At 46.3% G+C, this 23066-nt stretch overlaps 6 protein-coding genes across 6 annotated transcripts; 2 read left to right on the top strand and 4 right to left on the bottom strand.

Moving 5' to 3' along the window:
- The first annotated feature begins 1240 nt into the window (after positions 1-1240).
- Positions 1241-4803, top strand: LOC131262610 (uncharacterized). The gene is made up of 4 exons (XM_058264652.1): positions 1241-1323; positions 4129-4222; positions 4296-4399; positions 4545-4803. The coding sequence occupies exons 2-4, from the start codon at positions 4141-4143 to the stop codon at positions 4761-4763; spliced, it is 405 nt and encodes a 134-aa protein (XP_058120635.1). The 5' UTR covers positions 1241-1323; positions 4129-4140; the 3' UTR covers positions 4764-4803.
- Positions 4804-4986: 183 nt separating this feature from the next.
- LOC131262609 (ankyrin repeat domain-containing protein 39) lies at positions 4987-6328 on the top strand. Its single transcript, XM_058264651.1, has 3 exons — positions 4987-5401; positions 5477-5680; positions 5749-6328. The coding sequence occupies exons 1-3, from the start codon at positions 5275-5277 to the stop codon at positions 5988-5990; spliced, it is 573 nt and encodes a 190-aa protein (XP_058120634.1). The 5' UTR covers positions 4987-5274; the 3' UTR covers positions 5991-6328.
- Positions 6329-6528: 200 nt separating this feature from the next.
- Positions 6529-7999, bottom strand: LOC131262642 (eukaryotic translation initiation factor 3 subunit H). The gene is made up of 2 exons (XM_058264694.1): positions 7915-7999; positions 6529-7678 (listed from the first exon to the last, which is right to left on the bottom strand). The coding sequence occupies exons 1-2, from the start codon at positions 7987-7989 to the stop codon at positions 6749-6751; spliced, it is 1005 nt and encodes a 334-aa protein (XP_058120677.1). The 5' UTR covers positions 7990-7999; the 3' UTR covers positions 6529-6748.
- Positions 8000-8242: 243 nt separating this feature from the next.
- On the bottom strand, positions 8243-10383 carry LOC131262641 (DEAD box protein 52 homolog). Its single transcript, XM_058264693.1, has 4 exons — positions 10246-10383; positions 9387-10183; positions 8676-9320; positions 8243-8597 (listed from the first exon to the last, which is right to left on the bottom strand). The coding sequence occupies exons 1-4, from the start codon at positions 10327-10329 to the stop codon at positions 8354-8356; spliced, it is 1770 nt and encodes a 589-aa protein (XP_058120676.1). The 5' UTR covers positions 10330-10383; the 3' UTR covers positions 8243-8353.
- A 3268-nt stretch (positions 10384-13651) lies between these two features.
- LOC131267770 (SPRY domain-containing SOCS box protein 3) lies at positions 13652-19495 on the bottom strand. The gene is made up of 3 exons (XM_058270726.1): positions 18855-19495; positions 13980-14238; positions 13652-13909 (listed from the first exon to the last, which is right to left on the bottom strand). The coding sequence occupies exons 1-3, from the start codon at positions 19493-19495 to the stop codon at positions 13652-13654; spliced, it is 1158 nt and encodes a 385-aa protein (XP_058126709.1).
- Positions 19496-21471: 1976 nt separating this feature from the next.
- LOC131263032 (thioredoxin reductase-like selenoprotein T homolog CG3887) lies at positions 21472-22795 on the bottom strand. The gene is made up of 3 exons (XM_058265160.1): positions 22509-22795; positions 22118-22406; positions 21472-22041 (listed from the first exon to the last, which is right to left on the bottom strand). Exons 1-3 carry the CDS (start codon positions 22673-22675, stop codon positions 21880-21882), a joined length of 618 nt encoding a protein of 205 aa, XP_058121143.1. The 5' UTR covers positions 22676-22795; the 3' UTR covers positions 21472-21879.
- Positions 22796-23066: the final 271 nt, after the last annotated feature.

Raw genomic sequence — 23066 nt, 5'->3', positions numbered from 1 at the left:
CAGGTGATGTCATCCTTGCAACACCTCATCCTGCCCTATCCACACGTGCGGCCATTTCGGCTTCTCAGCTCCCCGCGAACGAAACTACGTGTCAGCGTGTAATCACGTCAGCTTCGAAATCTCGTCAAACAGAGTCGGGTCATAATCCTTCCGTTTGGTTTCGCGCGCGTGTGAAACGGTCGCATGCCTGTATGCCCGGCGTGTCCTGTCCACACGGAGCAACAATTGACGGAATGATCCGGTGTCGATTAGCTAAAGGTTTCATGTTTAAACCTCACAATTTGTGCGCTTCTTTCATGCCACACCTTGTTTCATTTCCCCCCCCTAAATGTTCGAATGCGTCGTTATTTAATAACGCTTGAAAACCGGCTGGAATGTTGCTGCTGGGACAGGAAAACAAACCAGTCGACCTTCGAAGCAGCGCACGTTGGGAAATATTTGATGATTCCATGGACAAGAAACGGGTCTTTCAGAGTTTGTTGAAAAGAATGCTCAAATGTGGCGGCATCACGTGCAATTGAGTTGCTTCTTCTCCGATTCCAAAGGCTTCGGTGAAGTAACAACTCCAGTTTCATGGTGCAATATTTTTTTCTGATTTTGTGGTCCAGTTTTGTCCGCCATCTATCCCACCGTGGACCGTCGGATGGTTCGGAGAATCGCTCTGCACAGAGCGCTCTCTCGCGCGCAGTTCGTTTTCACCTGTCGACGGCTCAACATCGCGTCAAGTGTCGGTCCGCCATTGCGTTTGGGCAGGGTTTTTCGGAAGCATAAGCAGCATAAAACATGATAGGCGCGTTTGAGCATGAATGAATACCAGTTCTGCCTAAACAAACAACTCCACATCAAAGCATCCCAAACAACCGCGAGAGTGTGGCGACCCTAGAGGTTAGGCGTGTGTGTCTGTGTTCCGCTGGAAGAACAGCAGGTAGCTGCGGTGTTGTGTGCTTCCGGTGCGGTGTTCGTGCTCCGGAATTGATCTAGTTTTCCGCCCACAACGTCTCTGTGTGTAGTTTTTCTCGCGTGGTGTACTAGATTTGTCAAAAAGGTGAAAATTAACGCAGCGGGAGAATTAAAAAAATCGAAAACAAACCCTCGTGCACAAAATAATCAATTTCTGGGGGCCCCCGTTTCGACCCACGCACGTTGTTGGTTGGAGAAAAAAACATGAGAACCATCCCTTGCGAACCTTTTCGGTAGACATATTCAGAACAGTTCGACTTTTGGCTTCTTCGGAGTACCGGCAGCGCAAGACATCAAACGGAAGAAGGAAGTGACCGAACGAAGCGGCACAAACATCTTTCATAAGCTTCAAGGACAAATAAGGTAAGATAAAACATCACAGAAACGTGAGAGAATTAGAGGAAAAGGAAAGACGGCGAGATGAAGCTCGAAGCATGGAGGAAAGTGAATAATGAAAGGGAAAATAACACGGTATCCGACGAGATTTGATGAAAACCAGTTATTTACTTTTTTTTTTGTTCTTCAAAACCAATTGATTTCCGTGCGCTCTATCATTTTCTTGTAAGGAAAACCTTACTTTGAGGGTAGGAAAGTATAAATCATACATTGACGACTGGAAGAGTATACGTTTTTCATGAGAAAAGTAAAGTCCAACGGGGGTAATATCCTGGCAACCCGGCAAACACGAAGGCTAAAAAGCTACAACTGTTGCTAGCGGACCTCCCGTTGCCTTGACGATCCGGCTTCCAGCGATTCTTCGGGAGTTGGTGCATTTGTTTGACGCACCACGTCGCAGTTCCCCTTCGCCCTTTCGCGTTCCGGTGGCCAACAGCTTTCGAGGTCAACCCATTCCCGGTCGGAAAACGGGGGCATTTTAATACCTCATCATTCCTCATCGTGCCTGCTGGATATGAATTTAAATAATTCATAACACCTGCCTACTGCGGTGACCGATGGAAATATAATACTGCGGCGTACGTGTTTAGGGTGGTCGAAGGAAAGTTAACACGTGGAGTGATATTTACCACCCAAATACCACCCGGTACCGATGGTTGAAAAGGGGAATGGAAATTGCTATGTTCCATGCGTTAATATTTGTTAATACTCGTACGGCGTACTCGATATGAACAACATGCGGCTACTCAGTTCGGAAAATCGTTCTTTATTTCGGTATTGCCTTCCTCCACTAATCAGACTTAATGTTTTTATTTTTAAGATTTTTTTTAATGTCTCTATTCTCTCGTGAATATAAACGAAACGTTGTTGCAACGGAGAGAACAAATTAAACCACTGCCGCCTTCATTGCACGCGCCGTCGTAAAGTCTACACAGTATAATCTATCCAAAAACAATCCCGCCATTACAGGTGGCAATGTTTCCCATGCGAATGAAAAAGATTCACCTTCTCGGTCCATAAAACGAACCTTTTTGTTGCGTTTATTTCTTTCGCTTGCTTTCCCAACGCGATCCCATAAAATCCAAGCCGTCTGGTCGGGTCGCCTTGTTATGCTGCGTAAACATTATCCAGTGTTGAGCTTCGTCAAGCTTCACCTTGCATCCCCCGTTCTTGTGGAATTCGGTATCAAATAGCCATGGGATGTGATTATGCAGCGAGTTTGGCAGGAAAAGCCTACCCCGGTTTTGTTTGCATAAACCACCTCAAACGACTTCAAATGGGTTTATAATAACGACAAGCAGAGTTCAGCAAAATGCATTTGTGATAAATCTTCCAGGAGCGATTTAATCCGTTTGAAGTTGAGAAGATTCCGTTAGAAGGTTTGGCGCTAATGGCTTCACATGGGAACATTAAACAGTAAACAAAAATTGTTCAAAATCATCCCATTTGATGCGCCAACGTGTTTTGTTTTTGGTTACCCAACTAAGCGCAAACACCGTTGTTCCCGTGACGGCTCGGTTTTTCGCTTTGTTTCGGATTTTACTTTCTATGTTTTGTTTCAGTTAACATCCTCATCGGAACCGAAAGGGCAAACCGTATTGTGGACCATGTCGTATTAAATGTCGTAACGGATTAGATGAATGGAAATAGACTCCATCGGAATTGTTTTAAACAAAATTTCTTTAACTTTCAAAATCACCTGTAAAAACAAGTTTGATCGTTTACTATTTAGCTTACGGCCGTTTTTTTTAATATGTAACTTTTGCAATAAATATGCACAGGTCCAGAGGGTGGTTTGTTTTTCTTTTCAATCTTTAACTCAAACGTTAATCTCTTTGCACAATCGCGAGACTTACGCCCCATCCGGAGGAAGACTGTAGGCAACAACCATTTTCCATTTCGTTTACTTTTCCAACCAGCCTCCGAATTGGGTGTCCGGGTGGGGTGATTCTTTTGTTTTCCGCTGTTTAAAAAATTCGTAATCGTTAATGAATTCATTTTCACCCGGTCGTCACACTTTTTTTAAGTCAATTTAGCGGACCCCGGAGTTAAAAAGGTTCGGGTTAAAACACAGTGCACCGATGTGGAAAAATATGTTCAACGCACAAGAAATACAAGCACCGCTCCTTCGACATTGTCTTGGAAAAGTTTTACTGCTTTTTTACCATTCGGCCACGAATATTTGCGACCCATGGGTCCGAAACGCCGACGCGTGAATAATTAAGTAAGGAGACCCCTTTAAAGATGGGATCTTTCACTCTTTTCTCGTGCATGGTTAATTTCATCTGATTACCGAATGCATCAAAACTGGGCAAGGCATATGCATTAAAACTAAGAAGGGAAAGGTTTATTTTGTTAATTTTTTGTTAAATTTGTGCGGATTTCTTTTCTTCACAATGCAAAGTGCAAATGTAGCAGATCAGAAAAAAAGAAACTGGAAGCATGTGAATATGAATATTCACCAATCGTTAAGAACCACACAAGCAAAGGTTAGCATCTTTTCTGAAATAATATCGACCGATCCTCAATGCGCTCGCAAACCGCAAATAGTAAACAGACTAAATAAACATATTTATTACACTGTTACTTATACCACCCCCTTATTCAGTACGCTACTCGGTCATTTCCTATAAATAGCTAGGCACGCGAATGGGTGCAAATTTAACTCTCAAGTCATGAAGGAATCTTCCATGCGTTCATACTTGTATCGACCGAAAAGAATAGTTGTGTTGCAACCGTTGCCTTGACGACTCTCTTTCTTCCATCTTGCAGACAATCTTCTCGATGCCATACATTCTAATACGCGGTAATCTTGCCTCCTACGGACACAAGCATCCCTTCCGCGTGTTGGTCTCCGGGTTGAAAGGTGCGTGGCGGTAATCGATTGTTGGCAATATAACATCTTATACATCATCGAGGTTATTTTTTCGTTCTTCCAGCGGCCGACATCGAACAGCTGAATCGATTCCCGTGCGGTGGCTACAGCGATGAGTCCACCGTCGTCTATCTGCAGCATCCGTGTGTGATACTGACCGCACTGGAGGTAGGTCTTCAACCCTTTTATAGAAGGGATTACGCAACGCAATTTTTGGCATAAATCCTAGAAAATATGGGTCACCTTTTTCGCTTGATATATTTCTCCAATATCGAAGATAGCCATGAATTGATCTTAAACCATTTTTTTCCAGGTGCTAGGATACCGCGTAGTGGCCTCCTCTTCGACGGCGGTCAAGCAGGACTACAACGAGTACATGTGGACGATGCGGAAGGAATTCAGCGATCCGGAACCGTACCTGAGCGAATCCGCTTCGGCCGGCGTGATCGAGCGTGACAATCTGGCCAACAGCGGTCGGGAGGGGCAAGGGAACTTTAACGGGCCCAGCAGTAAAATCGACTTGCCAGAGTAAACACGGATGGGCAATCCGGGAAACAGCAGCTGGAGATGGCGGGGGGGTGTCCTCACCTCGCACCTTGGCCTAACGGATTTCCAAAATCGCGAATCATATTCGAACGATTTAAAGTGACAGCCTTCTGTGGTCACATCAGCTGTTCCGAATTTGACAAGCAAAGGATACCCGTCAAATGCTGCTTCTCGGGTCATCAACAAAAACAAACCACGGGTTAAACACTTGTGCCGACGCTTGGCTGGAGAAGAAAAGTTAGGACATAGTATTTATTAAAACTGTTACTCAAACAGTGTTTAGATTACGATACACGCATTAGAACCCATCGAAAAGATTTTAACGTATCGTAGCCATCTTTCGATGTGCGGAAACGGTCAAAGGGACGTTTTGTTAATGGCACGCCGCCTGTTGCTTCACGCTTGCTTCAATCTGCAAAAGACGACCTGAGTAAACGCTTCGGTTCGGTGAACAAATTTGCTTCAAGGTGGAAGACCTCATTTCATCCTTTTCCAAAATGGAGTCCAAGCGCAAAGAAGGAGGCCATGGAGATTGCCATGATCATAGCAACTGCACTCCGAGTAATACCGAAGCTGTACAGTCTTTGAGTGAATTGGATTTTGATCGTGGAATATGGAGTGCAGGTGAGAAAAACGGAACGGAAGGGGAAATATGCGCTGGAACCGAATGAAACTTGAATTTAATTTCCCTTCTGATAGCAATGAATAATGAGCTCGATCGCTTACGTACGCTAATAACCAAAGGACACCTGCACGACCGAGATAGCTGCGGCTACACCGCACTTCATTACGCCGCCCGCAGTGGCCATCGGGATGCCTGCCAGTTGCTTCTTTCCGGCGGCCTCGGAGTGGATGAGGTAACGAACGGTGGCGTGACGGCGTTGCAACGTGCCGCTATGATGGGTAAGGGGAAAAAGCCATCCTGCTAATTATTCCAACCACGTTCACTAATTCTCTTTCATCCCAAGCAGGCCATGAGCAGATTGTTCGGTTGCTGCTTTCGCACAAAGCGAATCCATCGCTTCGGGACAGCGATGGAAGGACGGCGTTACATCGGGCGGCCGAAGGAGGCCACCTTGCGTGCTGCCAGCGATTGGTGGAACAGAATCCAGCCCTGCGCCAGACCGAGGACGCACGACACCAGAAGCCGATCGATCTCGTGCGAGATCATCGTAGCAACGCCGATGAGCTAAGACGCCTGCTGGGATGTTAACTTCCGGTTCCCGGACACTTTTTTAAGCCATTCTGAATGTACAAAACGCCGTTCATGTATGCACCCAAAGAGGATCTTTCTTTTTAAAAGCACCTCCGTCGGACTCGCCCTGCTGGTCCGGTAGTCTTCCCTATCTAGTGGTTTTGTTTGTGTACGCTTAAGCGCTTGCTTTTGAAAGGTAATTCGAACGCGAAGGAAGAAACGCGGTCAAAATGGAATTTTACATCGAGTGTCGCACAAAAAGATGTTTTAGTCAAAATGTTTAAAAGTTGTAATAGACAATTATTTAAAAAATAAATAAAGTGAACATTATCTGACTTCCTGTAATACCCCAATTAGAAGGGAGGATTTCTGCAACATGATAGCACATTTTACTTGGCGTAACGAACGTCTTCCGTCGGGGCTTACTAGGCTTATTCCCTTTCCGTGCGTAAATAGTCACTGCTCTCGTACAGGGGACGATCCGCTGGCTCGGTTGTGATTGAAAAATTGATAAATGTGATAGATATTTACGAAATCAAAATAAGAATCGTTTTTGGGCTGCGTCCGACTCGTCCACGACAAAATGTCATGAAAGGGTGGCACATTTTATTAATTAAGTTATCCTTCTCGAAAGTCCCTTTTACTGCCCTTTCCACTTCACTTTACGGCCCTTCGTTACGGTCACTCAGCACAAACACGAAACGACTGGAATTGTGGTTTGAAAATCGTAGAATATGCTCACAACGATTCGTCTTTTCGAACACGGTTTTGCGCGTCTACTGTTTGTTTTCCTTTGCATTCTGCAGCGCTTGAGTCATGTACAGCTTAGCTAGCGATTGCGAACAGAACTGAGAAATGTGCTGGGCGTACGTGTTGATCTGTCCTGAGACGATCATCGGGTTCAGCCGCGTCGGTACAGGAATCGGACGGAACAGTTTGTTAACTTCTTCCTCCGGCACGGGCGTTTCACCCTTGGCAATGCGGGCCGCATTCTCCTGAGCATTTTTGGCCAACATCCGGTGTTTTTCCTGCTCCTGCCGGATCGCAGCCTGCTGGTACTTGTTGAATTTGGTCGCCTCGTGGTTCAGCTCGTCGACACGCTCCATCATGCAGCGCAGATGGTTCTCGAGCACGGACGCGGTACCGAGGTCGAGGAAGTGGGTGCCTTCCTCCTCCGGCACCTGCTCCGTCAGCTCCGACATCATGATGTTGCAGAGCGCCGAGTTCTTGACCACGATCGGAATCTCAATGAACAGGTTTTCGTAACCCACCTTCAGGTTGCGTAGCGCTTCCGGAGTGAAATCGCGCTCCTTGTACATCGCGATCGCCTGCGGTGTCAAGCGGTACGCCTTCAGCGTCAGGAAGCCACGGGCCGACTTCTGCGTGTCGTACACCACGACGACCGACTCCTCGATACTGGTCTGGTAGTGGTACTGCGATTCCAGCAGCGTGTTGGACAGAAAGTTGCCCACGTCCGCACTCTGGTACCAGCCGACGTGGAAGTGGTCCACGTTTACGTGCCGCAGGCGGCGCATCATGTTCAGCTGGTACTCTTCCTCGTCGATCGTCTCGTCCGACTTCGGGAACGGGAAGCAGTTGGTAATTTCCAGCCGATCGTCTACCACCAGCCCGAGGAGGGCACCCTGGGCCACCTCCATGTTGTTCAGCGATTCCTCATGGCAATGTTTTACCATTTTCATCGCCGCCTACAAAAGAGGAAAAGCATAAACATAATTTAGGCTACCGTAAAGCACCAAAGGCACACACACACACACACACACACACACACAAACACACATAAGCTGAGAAATGACACGCGCGTGAGTTGTGCGTTCCGGCAGACCACTTTTTCATGCACATTTCCCAAGTAATTTCCAGGTTAATCTTCCCGTACCGAATATGTACGGAAGCACTAACGTTTAATCTTCAAAACAACACTTACCAGGCCATCGCACTGGACGTAGGAAATGGTATTATCCACGGGTTGAGTACGACGATTAGCACCACGATTCGCCATTTCGATTTGTTCTTTGCGAGAAGGAGTGACATTTCGGATTTGACATTTCTCTTTTTCTGCTATTTCTCTTTTGTACGTTTGTCATTTTCTCTTTTCTCTTTTCAAGATTGTTACATAAAGGTGAGCAATCTCATATCTTCATTTGATTGAATTATGCTTTTTATAAAACTAGAATTATTTTTATGAGCTTGATTATGTTTGAATTCTCCTTAAAGTTGCATGAAAAACCGAATCATAGCACATTTTTGTTGTTTATTGCATTTATTCAGAAAACAAACAGCGATGCAAAGAAGTGTGTCTTATTTTTAATTTATAATATTTTCCATTTTCAGCTTAACGTTTCAACCGTCAGTTTCATTTCGCTCTATTCCGAGTTCTCTCGATGCTGATCACCATATTTTCGGTGCATATTTCTTTTACCTTTAGTATGTGCAACGAACTTTTTGTTTCGTTGCAACTTCTGCAGCTCGAACGCGGGAAGTGTGCGAATGGTGGCTCGTTTCGGTGCTTTCCGTGCCAGCTCTTCCCGCTTCCGCTGGGATCCGTGGTTCAACTTTAACATATACTCCGGTACATCACCGCCAGCCTGTTTGATAAGCATTGCTATGCTGCATGGGGGAGAGGGACATAAAACACAGAACAGGTTATTTTTGAACACCTTCGCAAAGGAAGAACGGCGAACGTACGCTTTTAAATTCGTAGTATCATCCTTGGTGAAGTAGGTCACCGCCTTCCCGGGCCGTCCCGCACGACCCGTTCGGCCAACGCGATGCACGTACGAGATGGTTGACGGAGGAAAGTCGTAATTGATGACCAAATTCACTCCCTTGAAATCGATTCCACGGCTCATCAGCTCCGTGCAGATCAGGATCCATATTTTACCCTCACGGAATGCCCGCACCACGTTATCTCGTTCCTGCTGGCTACGATCGGCATGTATGACGTCCACATTCAACCCATCGTACAGGAGTTCGGTGAACAGCTGTTGGGCACGGTCCTTGCTCTGTACGAACACCAGCACCGGTGGGTTCAGGCCTTGTGCTACCATATCCCGGAAGGCTAGTAGCTTTCCTCCCTCGGTGCCGGTGAAGAGTAGCTGCTGTTCGACCAGATCGACCGCTCCGTTCATCATGCCGATGCAGAACCGCACCCGATCGGGGATATTTTGAGCGACCCATTTGTTGACGTCGCCTGTTTGCGTTGCACTGAAGAGGGCCAACGTTTTGCTCGGGTTGTTACACGCACTCAACACCGTGTCAAGTTGTTCACGGAAAGAGTTTTTCGAGTCCTCGAACAGCTTGTCCGCTTCATCCACGACGATCCACTGGATGCTAAAATATGCACCCAAAATTGGTTTTATTAGAACCCTCCAAAACAACGGGTTTCTTCGTACTTACTTGCTTAAATCGATTCGGGGAGGATTTTGTGCCAGAAGATAGCAAATCCGATTCGGTGTCGTGACCAAAATGTCGTAGTTGCGACCACCGCTGAAACTGTAGTCACACTTCCACCGATCGTCCACCGTCCCAATCACGTGCGTTCGTATGTTCAATTCATCCCCAAGCCTTAAAGCCTCCCGCTGCGTCTGCTTCGCCAACTCCCGCGTAGGACAAATGATGAGCGCCCGAAAGCCACACTTTAGATGTTCCTTCAGATGGTGCAAGATCGGAATGAGGAATGCGGCCGTCTTTCCGGATCCGGTCGGGGCACAGGCATGAAGCGAGAGGCCTTCAAGCAGGGTCGGGATGGCTTGCATCTGCACCGGTGTCGGTTTGCTGTAACAAGCCTTCACGTTGCTGACCAGCTGGTTGGAACAGCTAAAGCGTGTCGCAAGCTCATCGAAGGTTTCAATCGGATTCGGTGCCTCCGAACAATTTGCAGACTTTTTTATAGTGATTTTGTGAATGTTACGAATCCGGTTTAAGCGTGCGCGCATAACTCGTTCAAACTTTTCCGGTGACATTTCTTTGATTTTCTTCTTTTTGGGCTTATCCAGCACCGGTGTCGGAATCTCGCTCTTGATATCAACATTTTCCGATTCGGAAGCTTCGCTCTTGATATCAACATCTTCCAATTCAGAAGTGTTGGTCGGTGTTTCGTGGTACGTCGATTCATCCGGGTCTAGCTTTTCTTGCTTTATCCGGACCTTAATGTTGGACAACGGAGGCGGTACCACTTCTGGGGTAACCTCTAGCTGAAACACCAAACAGAGGAAGTGAACAACGTGTTGTTGTGAAATGGCGACGGTTTGCGTACCTTGCGCTTGGGTGGTGGCCTATTTTTATTGGAAAACTTTGCCCCGCAAGTGAGCTTGCGGAATATATCGTTAGTTTTTATCATTTTTATCCCGCTACTAAACACTTTCTGAAACACACGTGTGCCGGGCACGGTGAATTGTTGTTGTTTACAATTTTTGACGTAACGTTAGCCGACATGTAAAGGTTTGTAGAAAGTCATACTGTTGTATCAACCTTAAAAGTGGCTATAGCGACTTTCAAAACAACCGTTCATACTGATCGGTACATCTTTCGGTACATCAACCTCAATAAAAGCCCATGTTTGATACTTCAGTTCACCACTTATTATATTTTACTGTTTTCGTTAGCTTTTCCATTCCTGATCATACACATTTTATAGAAGTAAAAAGCAAACTATTCGTTTTTCCACTCACGCATTTGACCACGTGTCGCTTTTACCATGATCACGATGCGGGCAAGATCATTCTCTAACCTATGCACAAATACTTTCGCGTATGCTTCCTACAGCCCTAAGCCTCTCGCAACTGTATTCGCTGCAAATGAAAGGTTATTTGTTTTCGAACTAAACGCCTTACCCAATTAATACAATTGTTTATGCATTCATTTTGCTATTGCACATTCGATTGGCCTATCGATTCCGTTGGTGGAGAGAAAAAATGGAATACTATAGTCTAGCCTAGAGCCGGCACAACAAGATATTCTCTCCGTTTCACCACAAACAACGGAACCGGAAACAGAAAATTAATCGTTTTTTTCTTTTTTACCCTGTCCCGAAGAGATCCAAATGTTGATTTCTTGAAAGATGAAATATATGTTATTACTTATATTACATGAATTTATCGATTAAAAGAAAGCCTATAGATTTCATACCTCAATCACGCAGTAAGTTAAGGAATGAAATGAACATATCTCTTCGCTGCAGTTTCCATTAAATAGACATGTATTCGTTTAGTGCAATCCCACTTGTGAGCGTGGGTTGTTTTGCGTACTTTTACTGTTTAAATTTACACTCTATTTTCCTCAAGGTTCGTTTATTAGGGCTAATTATTTTCGTTTTTTTTAAATAGTGATGTGGTTGTTATTGTTGGACTATGTATTGGGGGAGCAGGAAAATCATTAAATTATGTTTTATGTGTGCGCATTTTATACCGACCAACGCTCGGTGGAATGGTCGATTTGTTTCTATTAAAACAGCAAAAAGGAAGCAAACATTGCCCATTATCCTGAATGCTGCACAAACAACAAAAGTTGGTAGAGAGTGTATGAAACAATAGGTAGGGACACCACATTACTACTCCTAGTCTATCATAAATTGCAAAACATAATTGTGGAGGTTTTCAAAAGACTTCCTTAGCTTTTGCATCAATCATATCAACACACACACACACACACACACTCACACTCGCGACCATTCCTAACCACAAGCACCCACAAACGGTCACACACCTTCACCCAATAGTTCAACGCCAATCATTCGGTACGATTTTGTGGAGGATTTTCGCCTTAAACCGGTTGCCAAATACATCCACTAGGGGTGAGAGCTCTCTTATCCAAACTAGCACGCAGCACTCGAAAAGACCTCCCCAAGTATTGAACTTTCCGCCGTTCCGCAGCTCCTCGGAATGTCTCTGTACACCCTCGTGGTCTATCGTATCCCTGCTTACCATCAACATGCTGCTTGTGCTACACCTGCTATTACTATATTAATTTTGCCTACACACCTTTCGAAGGTACCCGAATTAGTTGCTTATTATTTCTGTTAAATTTTTTCTCTTAAATTCCAAAATTCATAGTTTACATTTGTGCTCCGTTGGGACGATCCGTCGTACCGGGTCCCACTGATTCCCTTATCATGCTGACCCCGTCGTCCTCGGAAGGACCACAAGGACACCAAAATCAAAGGGTGCAACTAGACCCGGCCGGTGTCAAATCGTGTCCCGTTTAAAAATTTTGAAACTCAAAAATATACTTCAACGAAAGGGCAGTTTGGTATCATTCGTTCGTTACTGACTAGGTTTTCTTCTTACGACAGAGGTTTTTTTTTTTAAATCTACCGAATTTATCTTTCACCAAATTTTGATCCGCACATTCATACCGGAAACATGTCACGCTTTGAATGGTTAAAATGAATTCATTAAAAATAGTGTAAGTATTATATTGTAGCAACGATAAAAGAAATAGGTAACTAAAGCCTGTAGACATTGATCAAATAACAAAACATCTAGAGAAACATATAAAGTATCGATAATCTTAAAGTTGCCAAAAAGAACAAATCAACGACAAGAGAAAGCGATAAATCGCAACTTATGCTAGCGTAACAATGCGAATGACTTGCTTCCCCCGTTCACGCATCGGACAATTCTACTGTGTCCATGTTCTCTCCACTCGATCACATTCCTCAGGCAAACCCTTACTTAAAATTACATTCACACCAACATTATGGCAATGACCTAACGCTACTTTTCGAAGGTTTACGAATGTTGTCCTCCACACCAGGCAAACCTCCAAATTGTCCCACTGACTCGTAAATGCAGCTGCAAAGAATTATGTACAGGTATTGCGAACAAATAGCAGCTAGAATGTAGTACTTTAGCAGCAGCTTTGCCAACCAACGCGCCCGGTTGAATGCTTTCGAACCCTACAGGAGGCACGGCTATACTTTTATACCCAAAACGTGTCCTCGGTTGATGATACTATTGCGTTGACTACCTCCGACTACCAGAACGCAAAAAGCTACCCTACCTCACTTAACCTTCCTAGAGGACTAGCTGCTGACTAGAATTGTTCCATATTAAATTCCCTACTCATCTTCTCATCTACCACCAGAGAACCACAGTCCAACAATCTACAACCGTTTTGATGGCTTGGTGGACCTTCTCGGTGGTGGCAGTTTGTCGACTAGAATGACTAGAATGTTACTCGCCACGCGGCACACGCAACACGTGAGACTGCACGTTTTTTGTGCCGAAGCTTTCGCTTTTATCCGTTTACAATGTAATAGTAAAATAATTTAAACACTTGCACTTGTGAGAAGAATACATGGAATAGAAACTCAAACGAACCTGCACACTATGGTTTCTTGTTAAGGAACGAGATGCTGACGTTGAGGAATGTTTGATGTACATATGCTTCAAACAGTTTCCCTCTTTAGTGGCATAAACTTTACTGTGATTTGACAACGATGTTCGTACACGAATTTCTAGATGAAGCTCCATAGCACCAACAAATCAAAAGGAAAACTCGGTACCAAAGCGGCCCGGATCCCGCGGGGCCTTACAACAAAACAACGACTCAAACGAACGAAATGGGACTCCGGTAAAAGGGAGCGCAAACATAGAAATAGATGAACGAAATTGAACTACTGATACTGTCGCAGGCATACTTCAGGACTCCGGCCCGAAGATTCAGTACAGATACTGATCGATGAGGTGCAGCTCGAGCGGCGTGACCTGCGTATTGCTCTCGGTGACCGCCTCGGAAAGGTAATTCTTGATGAAGTACGGCAGGGCGAGCCGGTCCAGCTTTTCCCGCGTGTTCACGTGCTTGATGATGATCGCCCGGCAGCGATCCTGCAGGTTGACAAAGTCCCGCCGCGTCTCGGACAGCAGCATCTCGGTTTTGGCGGCCGTCGAGCAGACGATCGGATAGAGTGGTTCCCTGACCTGTGTGTGATGCATGAAAGCACTCGTTAAACACCCCATCGACTGGGAGGGGGGTACGTGTGTCACTTACCTCGTTCAGACCCCGGAAGGCAATCCCCAGACAGACGTCGTCCTTGTAGTACGTAAGCGTGCCCGCGATGCCATCGAAGAGGAGCCCAATTTTGGTCGGTTGGTTCTCCTTGAAGCGCTTGGTGTAGTTCCGGGCGACGCCACCGTGCCACAGGAGTCCCTTATGCGAGAGACCCCAACCGTTCCGATCTTCCCCGAGCAGGTTGGTGAACATGTTGACGTGCAGGCGGGCCTTCTTTGTACCAATCCCGAACATCATGCTACGGTGGACAAGAGAAGGATAACGGGAAAACCCATTGAGTAAGAGGATCAAACTGCCTAAAATTTTCTTAGACTTGACATCAAATGCCAAGCAAAATAAGTATAGAAGAGAAGAAAGGTTCCCTTTCATTGATCGAATAATAAAATGTAAAGCATTTGGTTGGATCTTCCGTTCGGACAATTCTTTGACTATATCCAATTAATTCACATGGTATGATAATTTAAAACCATACGTCATTTTATCGATTCGTTGATACAAATAAAACTGGATTTAAATGCGAATGAAAGCTCCCCAGGGTGGCAAAGCCGGGCAATTGCATGCGCCAAGCATACCGTTTCAAATTCGCCATAAAACAAACCTTATCCTGTCCACCCGGGGGAGGAGGGGTTCAGCTGGCTGAAAGGAATACGTAAACCGCACGCCTTTCAACGGTGGAAATGCAAACATCACGTACATCCGTGGGTAATGCCGTGCCGTGATTTGCCGGTCGAGATAAATATACCGACCACCGGCCCCTGCCAATGAACAAAATAGCTCCTTCTGGGCTGGGAGGCGGGTTTACCACCTCCTTTCCACGCACGATGGCGAAAGGACACACCTTCACCATGGGGATGATGTACGTTCCTCCGATCGAAGGTCCAAAATGTTGCCTGCGCTGGTTAGACTTCATCCGCCATTTGCAATCCCGTTTGCGTTTTCACCATAAATCTGCATTTAGATAAGTGAAAGGGATCGACCCCCCAAAGGGTGAGGGGTAGGAAGGGCACAAGCTACGGTATGTTTTACATCGCCGTCGTCGTCGTCGCCGTCGTTGTTCATTTTCCATCCGGTGCACCATCTTTACTTTTCCCTCTTCGGTTCCTTCTGTTCAAACCGAACAAACCCATTTGGAATAATTAATTCAAGGGTGAAGATTTCTGAACCGCCCGGTTTTGCGGGTTGCTCTCTTTGTCGTCTTGTTTAAAATGTCCGCTGGGTGGTTTGGAGCCACAAGCAGAGGCCTGCTAAATCTCTGCCGCCATACTTCAGTTCAATTATGCGCAAGGGACATGCCCATTGCCCGAAACTTTCAACGACCCGATCTCTCAATGGGGGCACGTTACTTATTAATAAACAAAATGCTAAAACTGTTCCTTAATATACCCATTTCCGAAGACCCGCCTGGTTTTATCGGCCGAAAATCCACCGGAACGCAACGAACGACACACGAAGGTGGACGGAAAGTGAGAAAAGTCGATGCTCCCCAAACGTCCGGGAGATTGCCACCGGCAAACCTTTGGATCCGGTAGGGGCTTTAGGGGCAGACCATCGACTAATTTCCGTTTAATAGAGCGATGAATAAAAGGCCTCTTTCCCGCGGGGTTCTCCCACCCCGAACCCGCCTTTACCTTTTCCGTTGCGAGGACACTTCAGACAAAACTTTCCAATCAACGTTTCCGGTACCGGTATAAAATCTTCAAGACGTTCGTGTCCGGAGAACAAAAGAGGCCCTTCCCCAAAAATGGCCCGAACGACGGTAAAAACCACACGCGGACATGCTGCGTTCAACCGGGGGGAGAAAAAAGTAACCAACGAGAATTTTCCCGACTGTAGCTGTATCTGTCTGTGTGAGGCACGTCCAAGCAGAGGGCCAGGTCGGATGATGGTGCAGACAGATTGTTATTTTAGTCGCCTCCATCGGCCGAGACGGTTTCAAGTGGAAGCGCGGGGAAGTGGGGTTGGCAAAAATGTCGTAATTTTAATTAAAAATTATATTAACCCCCACCCTCATCAGCGCCCGGTGGATTGTCGAGGACACTCGTCGACGTCGAAATGGGAAGGAAAGCGGAAAATGGGATCCTCATTGTCGTGACGCTATCGACTGATTGTGCAAAAGACATTTCGCGAGGGGTGTTTTGGGGAAAGTGAAAATAAATTAATAATCTTGCATCCCCGATTCACATACTTTGCCCCGAAAAAATGCATTGAGGTTGCTTTCAAATTTATCATAGAAATGTGTGTCCTTTTTTGAGACATAACATTAGTAAGAAGAAATTTTTTCGTTACAGAAAAAATAAGCATACACCGTTTTTATTTTCCACTCTATTATTTCCTCTCTCGGCATACCCTTTACCTCCATCAATTCCCAACAGAGACCACCAACAGGGTTCTGGAAAATGCTAAAAGTCAGCACAATTTCCTCCTCCAACCTTTTGTTGTTGTTGGGAAAGCGGGAAAGTTCGCCGGAAAAACTGGTGCCACCGGCATGGCTCTAGAACGATAAAATGAATGAAGCACAAAACAAGGAAAGGGAGGAACAACATTCCTCCTACATTACCTCGTGGTGGATGTTTAACTTTTGCCCATTTTTTTTTTAGGCATCGTAACTCCCAAGGACGTCTCGATTGCACAACACTTCGGAGGGCCCCAATCGCAAACCGGCAATTATGGCGAATCTACACGTGATGTGCTTTTATGGAGGTGTTACGGAAGGTGGTTTTTACTTCTGGTATGAAGTTGAGCTTCCGCGATAAAGGTTTTAAATCAAAATGAACTTTTTAAATGCCTACTATGCCGCGAGCGTCGGGTCTATTTTTGCTCAACTCGTACGAACAATGAGTTTTGGAGAACGAAATTTGGAGGAGCCATTACAATGCGATTTACGTGAGGTAAATAATTTATCTATAACCACAAAAAAAAGACTACTGGAAGCTTCTGACGATCGATAGCGTTACAAATTACGGTCCACTGTTCTCGTGGACAGACACGATCTTTGCTAAGGATGGGGAACACAACTTTGCGGCCATTGCATCGATGTATTTACAACAGATAGGTGAAGCAGTGGGAGACTAAAAGGGGGGAAAACGTACAACGATTTATAGCGTCAATTAGAGCGTCTGGAAAGTGCTAAACCACCACCACCAACGCCACAGACGGGGTGGAAAACAAAATCTACCGGAAGTTAAAGGAAACACTCCCGACCGATCGAACCGTTTCGATCGGAAACGACAACTTTCCGGTTGACAAATCGATTACAGTTTCGTTCGGGAAGTAAGGGAAGAATATTTTTCTTAAAGGCATCCGTCCTTCGTTCGAATAAAAACAGCAGAGAAGAAAAGGAGGGAATATTGTTTTTATGTCCAAAATACACAATGCTGCCCTTTGATGGGATCTCCAGGAATCGATGTCCAACTCCCGTCGGTAGGTGTGAATTGACATTTGATTATGATAAATTACGGGCCACCCACGGCTTACGTTTCCCTTATTCGCTCCTCATCCTTGTTTGGGAATATGATCCAGACGTAGATAAAATATATTTTATGCCCTTTCCTCTCTATTCGTCAGTACAAAAGAAGAACAAACACGCTGCGTAGTCCTTATTAATAGACAGAACGTTCGTCTCCACGTCATCTGCGAGTGTATTATAGTCCCGTAAGTCCTGCCGGCGCAGGAAGTTGGGGGTAGAAAATCCAATCAAAATTCCGGATCGCAAAGTTCTGAATATCCTGCTCGGTACCAGATTCCTGAAGTTGCGTGACAAAAACAGCCGAATGTGAGAAATTTGTGCATTCCTGCGATGGCCTGTCTTTTCGCGACATGTACCGTACAATTCCTATTGTTTATTCCCAAGGCTAGCTCGACATTTCAGTACAAATCCTTATACTTTTCTGACTGACAAAGAAAGGCATGGTTGATGATATAGGCACGAATATTTGGAACAATGGCTATAATACTACCATTGTAAACAACCGCAGCAGGCGAGTGGAGAATCAACAATTTCTGATCCGCAAACGAGCAACAACTTGGCAGACAGATGTCTCCGGACGATAGCGCAGCCCACAGTTCCTATTTCGTGACCGCTCCATACAATCATCAATGGGGCCGGTGTTTAGTAGGTCCGTGGTGTTTGCGAAATACCAATTAGAAGAAAAAGACACACCATAAACTCCCGTCGACATAACAACCGGACAACAAAGAGCCACGAATACTCTCGATGACAAAGGCAGGAATCGAAAGGACAATGGATATGCAACTGTTGTACGGAGACTGGCAGCCTGAGACAAGTTTTCCCTGGATATTGTTTTCTCGATGAATTTGTAGTGATAAGAACCTGCCATATCTCTGCCTGCCTGGTTGTCGTATGCTGATAAGGGTGGTCGGCGGCATAAGAGCGCTCGCGGCATTGTGTTCTCTCGCTCTTTCCATGCCAAACCCTTCGTATCTGCATCTTTCTTCCCGCTCACTTTGCCACCCTCTTTTCGGTTGTGCATAACAACCGAAACGCAGCAACCTACTTTTCACGTTGGTTACCAACTTGACACGCATTAGGTTGTGGATGGCAGCCGGCTCTGTTCGGTGGTGGTATTTGTGAGGCAAAATGCTTCACTTCCTTCGACCACGCAGCTATTATACATCCGGGAGGACTTGGGAAGGACTCGTCCGAGGCAGAAATACTCCGGACGGTGGTTGCTTCCGACTGATTCATGATGGACGTGCGCAGGGATAGAAGGTACTTACACACATACACATCAAATGTACGCAATGCATTGATAACAGGCTTTCCCCCACCGGATGTCGTGCGTTATATCGATTCACGGCGAAAGGGTGGATAGGACAGGAAGATGGTTGGCTTACCTTGTGCCGAAGACGCGCTGTGTCAGGCTGATTTCCCAGTAGTAGCGCCCGTTGTTGAGCACCCGCGTGCCCCGGATACCGGCCGTGCCCTTGCTCCAGTTCGGGTGGAAGTACACCCGCCGGTTGTCGGACCGGCTGAGCCACACCTCCTTCGAGCGGTCCCGCTTGTTCCAGCTCCACATGTCCTCGCACCCGTTCATCAGGGGGCGGTCGTGTTCGTGCGGGAACGGGTGGTTGTTGTCCAGCACCAGCGAGCTGCAGGCATTGCACGAGCTGCTGGCATCCATTGGATGACGTCCCGGCTCACCGTGGAGCAGGGATGAAGGATCCGATGGAGCACCTTCCGACCCGGACGTCGAGCTGGTTGTGGAGGAGGCCGACGAGGACGTCGAGGAGACGGAAGAGACGGAAATGGAGGAGTTGGCGTGCGACGACTCGGACTCATTGCCATCGGAGGCCTCGTTGCCGCCCGCATTCCCACTCCCACCCCCTCCACCGACGTTGCGGTTCTCGTTGATCGTCATGAGCTCGTCGTTGTCGTGGCCGACGTTTCCCGTAAAGCCGGAACTGCCACGCAGCGTCGGGACGCAGCGCCCTCTGAGGGACCTTAGCGAACGCGGTGACGGCGGTCTAGAAGACATGCATTCTCCGGACACCACCCCCTGCTGGTGGGGCCGTGTGCCACTGAGGTGAGTAATGGTTCCTTCTTCTTGTTGTCGCTCCTACCCTAGCTTCCTCTCCTCGCACTCGCCACCCACTAGTAGTGATTGTAGTACTGCGCCCTGGAATCACCATACACGCCAGCGCCAGCGTCCCGGTTCAGCATCTGTTCCGCACGGTTTCGTCGCGTACGGCGCGGTCGCACACTGAGCCCACTGCCGTACCCACTATGGCCACCACCGCCCGCACCACCTCCACCGCCGCCGCCTGAGCCACCTCCTCCTCCACGATGGTACCCGTGGCCGTGCTTGCCCTCCAGATGGCCGCGGTTCGGGTGAATCAGGAACGAGTTGTAGCACCGCAGGACCAGTTTGTTCAGAAAGACGCAAATGTTCTTTAGAAACAGCAACACCAGTAGCAAAGTCATACGGACAGTTTTCTTTGGACTTCTTTTCGCGCTCCCCACTACCCCTTTCCCCTCTGGGCCCTCAGGGCCACAACGAAGGACAAATCCGTCCCAGGAATACCGTAGTGGTATCAACACAAAGCACTTCCGGAACTACACAATCTGGCACACGGCAAGTCTACTATATGGAGAGGGTTCACAGTTTTCTACTGCTTTTGGTGGTGCGCCTCACGACGACTTCGATCCCCGGACAGCAAAGGGTGGTTCACCGTAGAAGCTGCACATTCTCAATCGATCGCACTGTGGCCACCGCACTGGCATCACAATTTCTAGTTCGGATACGATGTTTGCTCCGAAACAACGGACGTTTTCGCTTGTGAATTTTCCGCAGCGAAAATTACCAATCAACCCAACTGCCTGCGAGTGGAAGGAAAAGCACGGCCTTCTTTTCCGCTACTCGCTTCCCAAACTGCGACGGCGCATTGTAGCGCTGTTGATTCGACACCCAAGAAGTCGTGCAATGGTGACAAAGCAGTCTGGCATGGTTTGTGATGCCAGGAAATGGATGCAAACACAGGACTTCTCAACACTTTTGAAGATTTAAGCAAACTATTTAGATCTTCAACTTCTGTTAGGAAAAACCAAAAACACAACCACCGACTGGGTGGTTCACAGTTTCCGGCTCGTCTAGAGAGCTCCTGGATCCGTGCGGAAAGGAACCGTATGCATTGTCACCCTCGAAACGACTGAAGTTTGAACTGCTAGCGGATCCCCCCTAAAAAGGCTACAGAAGAACATTACCGTCGGGGGTGTGTTTTTTCTATTTCGCACACGCAGTTCACTGGTGTTCGTGTCGGGAAAAGTTACCATACAATTCCGGCACAGTGGCACCAACACTCGGGTAAGTTAAAGGGACGGACGAGTCCAATTTCCCTTCATCTACCACCCTCCCCCCAGCGTTTCGAGCATGCAAGAAGAGGGTGGTTTTCCCGTTCCTCAGGCTATCGATCCCTTTTTCCGCACTTGTCAGCAGCACAACGATTGTCATGTCATGTTGATTGTGTAAGGATAAGAGGAGAACTGTTGGGAGGAAAACTCCTAGGCACACATACACAATCATACAATGTACACGAGCCCGACGAGAAGGATTTGTTTTGGAAAAAGGGTATGTAAACAGAACATGTGTATTAAGTACGCACACACATACCCGCCCGTCCAAAAGGACGACGGTGATTGCTTTCCGTTTTTTCCTACTTCCGCCTCATGTCCGTGTATGTGTGCGTGTGCGTATTACGGTTAAAAAGAAACGATGAAGGAGGGTTGCAATCCACGCCGGGAGTTGTGCAAAGGAAAGTTTTGATTACAGTGAAAGACTTGTTGTAATGGAAATGCTAGAGCGGGAAAAGAGATATGATAGAAAGAGATTGATAGAGCCATTGCACAGTGTGATACACAAGCTTTGCAGAATGCACAAATCCTTCGTAAGGATGTAGGATTTGGTTGCTAAGGAGGTTCGAATGTCCCGAAATGAAATACAAAGCAATATTTATAATATTGGTATTTTATTCATTCAATTCAACCACACCATAATTCAGATTTTACCGTTCCACCCCGTTGAATAGATTGCCATATAACTAGCCTACTACAGTTCGATTTCCGATCCTTATTGTATTCACTGGGTGTGGTTAGAAGATTTTGCATAAATTTAGTCATTCTTGCACTTGGCTTACGCCATGCTTTGTTCAATCGCGAGAAGAGAAACAACATCAATCAAATCATTTACAGATATCCGACGGATAACTTTGTTGAAAACAATCAATGGGATAACACTTAAACTGAAAAACTTGCGTTTCGTACAATTTATGGAATCGGAAGCATAAAACAAATGCAGGATATTATAGGATAAAAACTGAGATATTGAAAGGTAGAAATGAGTATCTGTTACGGACAAACGTCGGCTTATTTTACGAAATCTGGATTTGGTTCAATTTTGTTGGCAAATTGTAGGTGACTATCGATGATTTGAAACATTTCGTTCGGGGCTGGAAACCGGCCTGTTTCTAGCTTCGACCACACCGGCACATCGTTCAGTGCGATCTCAAACGCTCCGGATGATATGAGCTACGGGATAGCAGAGAAGTTAAACATGAGATTCGATTACGTTCCAGTGTCCAATCGGAGGGTAGGTCTATGTTACCTGTGCTTCAAGTGTATTTCCGAGGAAAAAGATCATCATCGATGCGTACATCTTGTTGTTGGTGCACCACCGCCACCAGCCGGCAAACGGGTGTCCGATGTACCGTCCGATGTCGTAGTTTGACATGAGGACAATGATCAACAGCAGCTTCGTGACGAGCATCACCTTCGATAGCAACATGTTAAACCCGGACGGGTCATAGTTAGAGCCACGAATCGTGATTTCCGGATACTTCTCGCGGATTATGTTATAGTAATCGTCGAATGCTTTGCGATATCCACAGGAGTAGCTGTACGGCGGCACGGAAACACACAACATATCGTCAATAAGAAGGATTATCTGTCGATCGATGGAACAATTTGTGCCGTCCGCTAGACGGCCACTTTCTTACCAGTACAGGAACGTCATCGTTGCCCCGTATCCCCCCACATCCTGGCTGAACTTTGTGATGGGTATTTCCTTTTCTGCCCTGCTGACTGGCGCCAGAGCAACCAGCACCGATACCAAATATACCGCTGCCAGGAGCTTAAAGTGTGACCTTACAAACGTACGCAACATGTTCTACCGTATAGTTCACTGAATAAATAGAAACTCGTGACGTATTTTTATCAGAAGCCTGAATTGAAGGAACTTTTATTTTATGTTGCTGCTGCTGATTAGAATTAAGTGCAGGATTCCGAACATCTGACAGCTTGGCATGTGACAGTCAACAAGGTTTCGAGAGCTGAAGTTGTGCAAACCTTGATGTTTATATGAAAACAACGGTTAGTTTGTGTAAACAAAAGAAATGTTTGCGTACAAAACTATACTTAGTTAAACTAGTTATGCTAGTAGAAATCCCTTCTTATTTTCAAAGTATATCAGATATCCACGGAATCTTTGTTCAGTGTTCGTGTGCGATGGTCGTAATTACATGTATGCAGCAACAACGCATTTCCGGATCAAAACA

This window comes from Anopheles coustani, chromosome 2, assembly GCF_943734705.1.
Source record: "Anopheles coustani chromosome 2, idAnoCousDA_361_x.2, whole genome shotgun sequence".
Lineage (NCBI taxonomy): Eukaryota > Metazoa > Arthropoda > Insecta > Diptera > Culicidae > Anopheles > Anopheles coustani.
The sequence above is the reverse complement of the archived record's forward strand: the minus strand, read 5'-3'. Positions and strand labels throughout refer to the sequence as shown.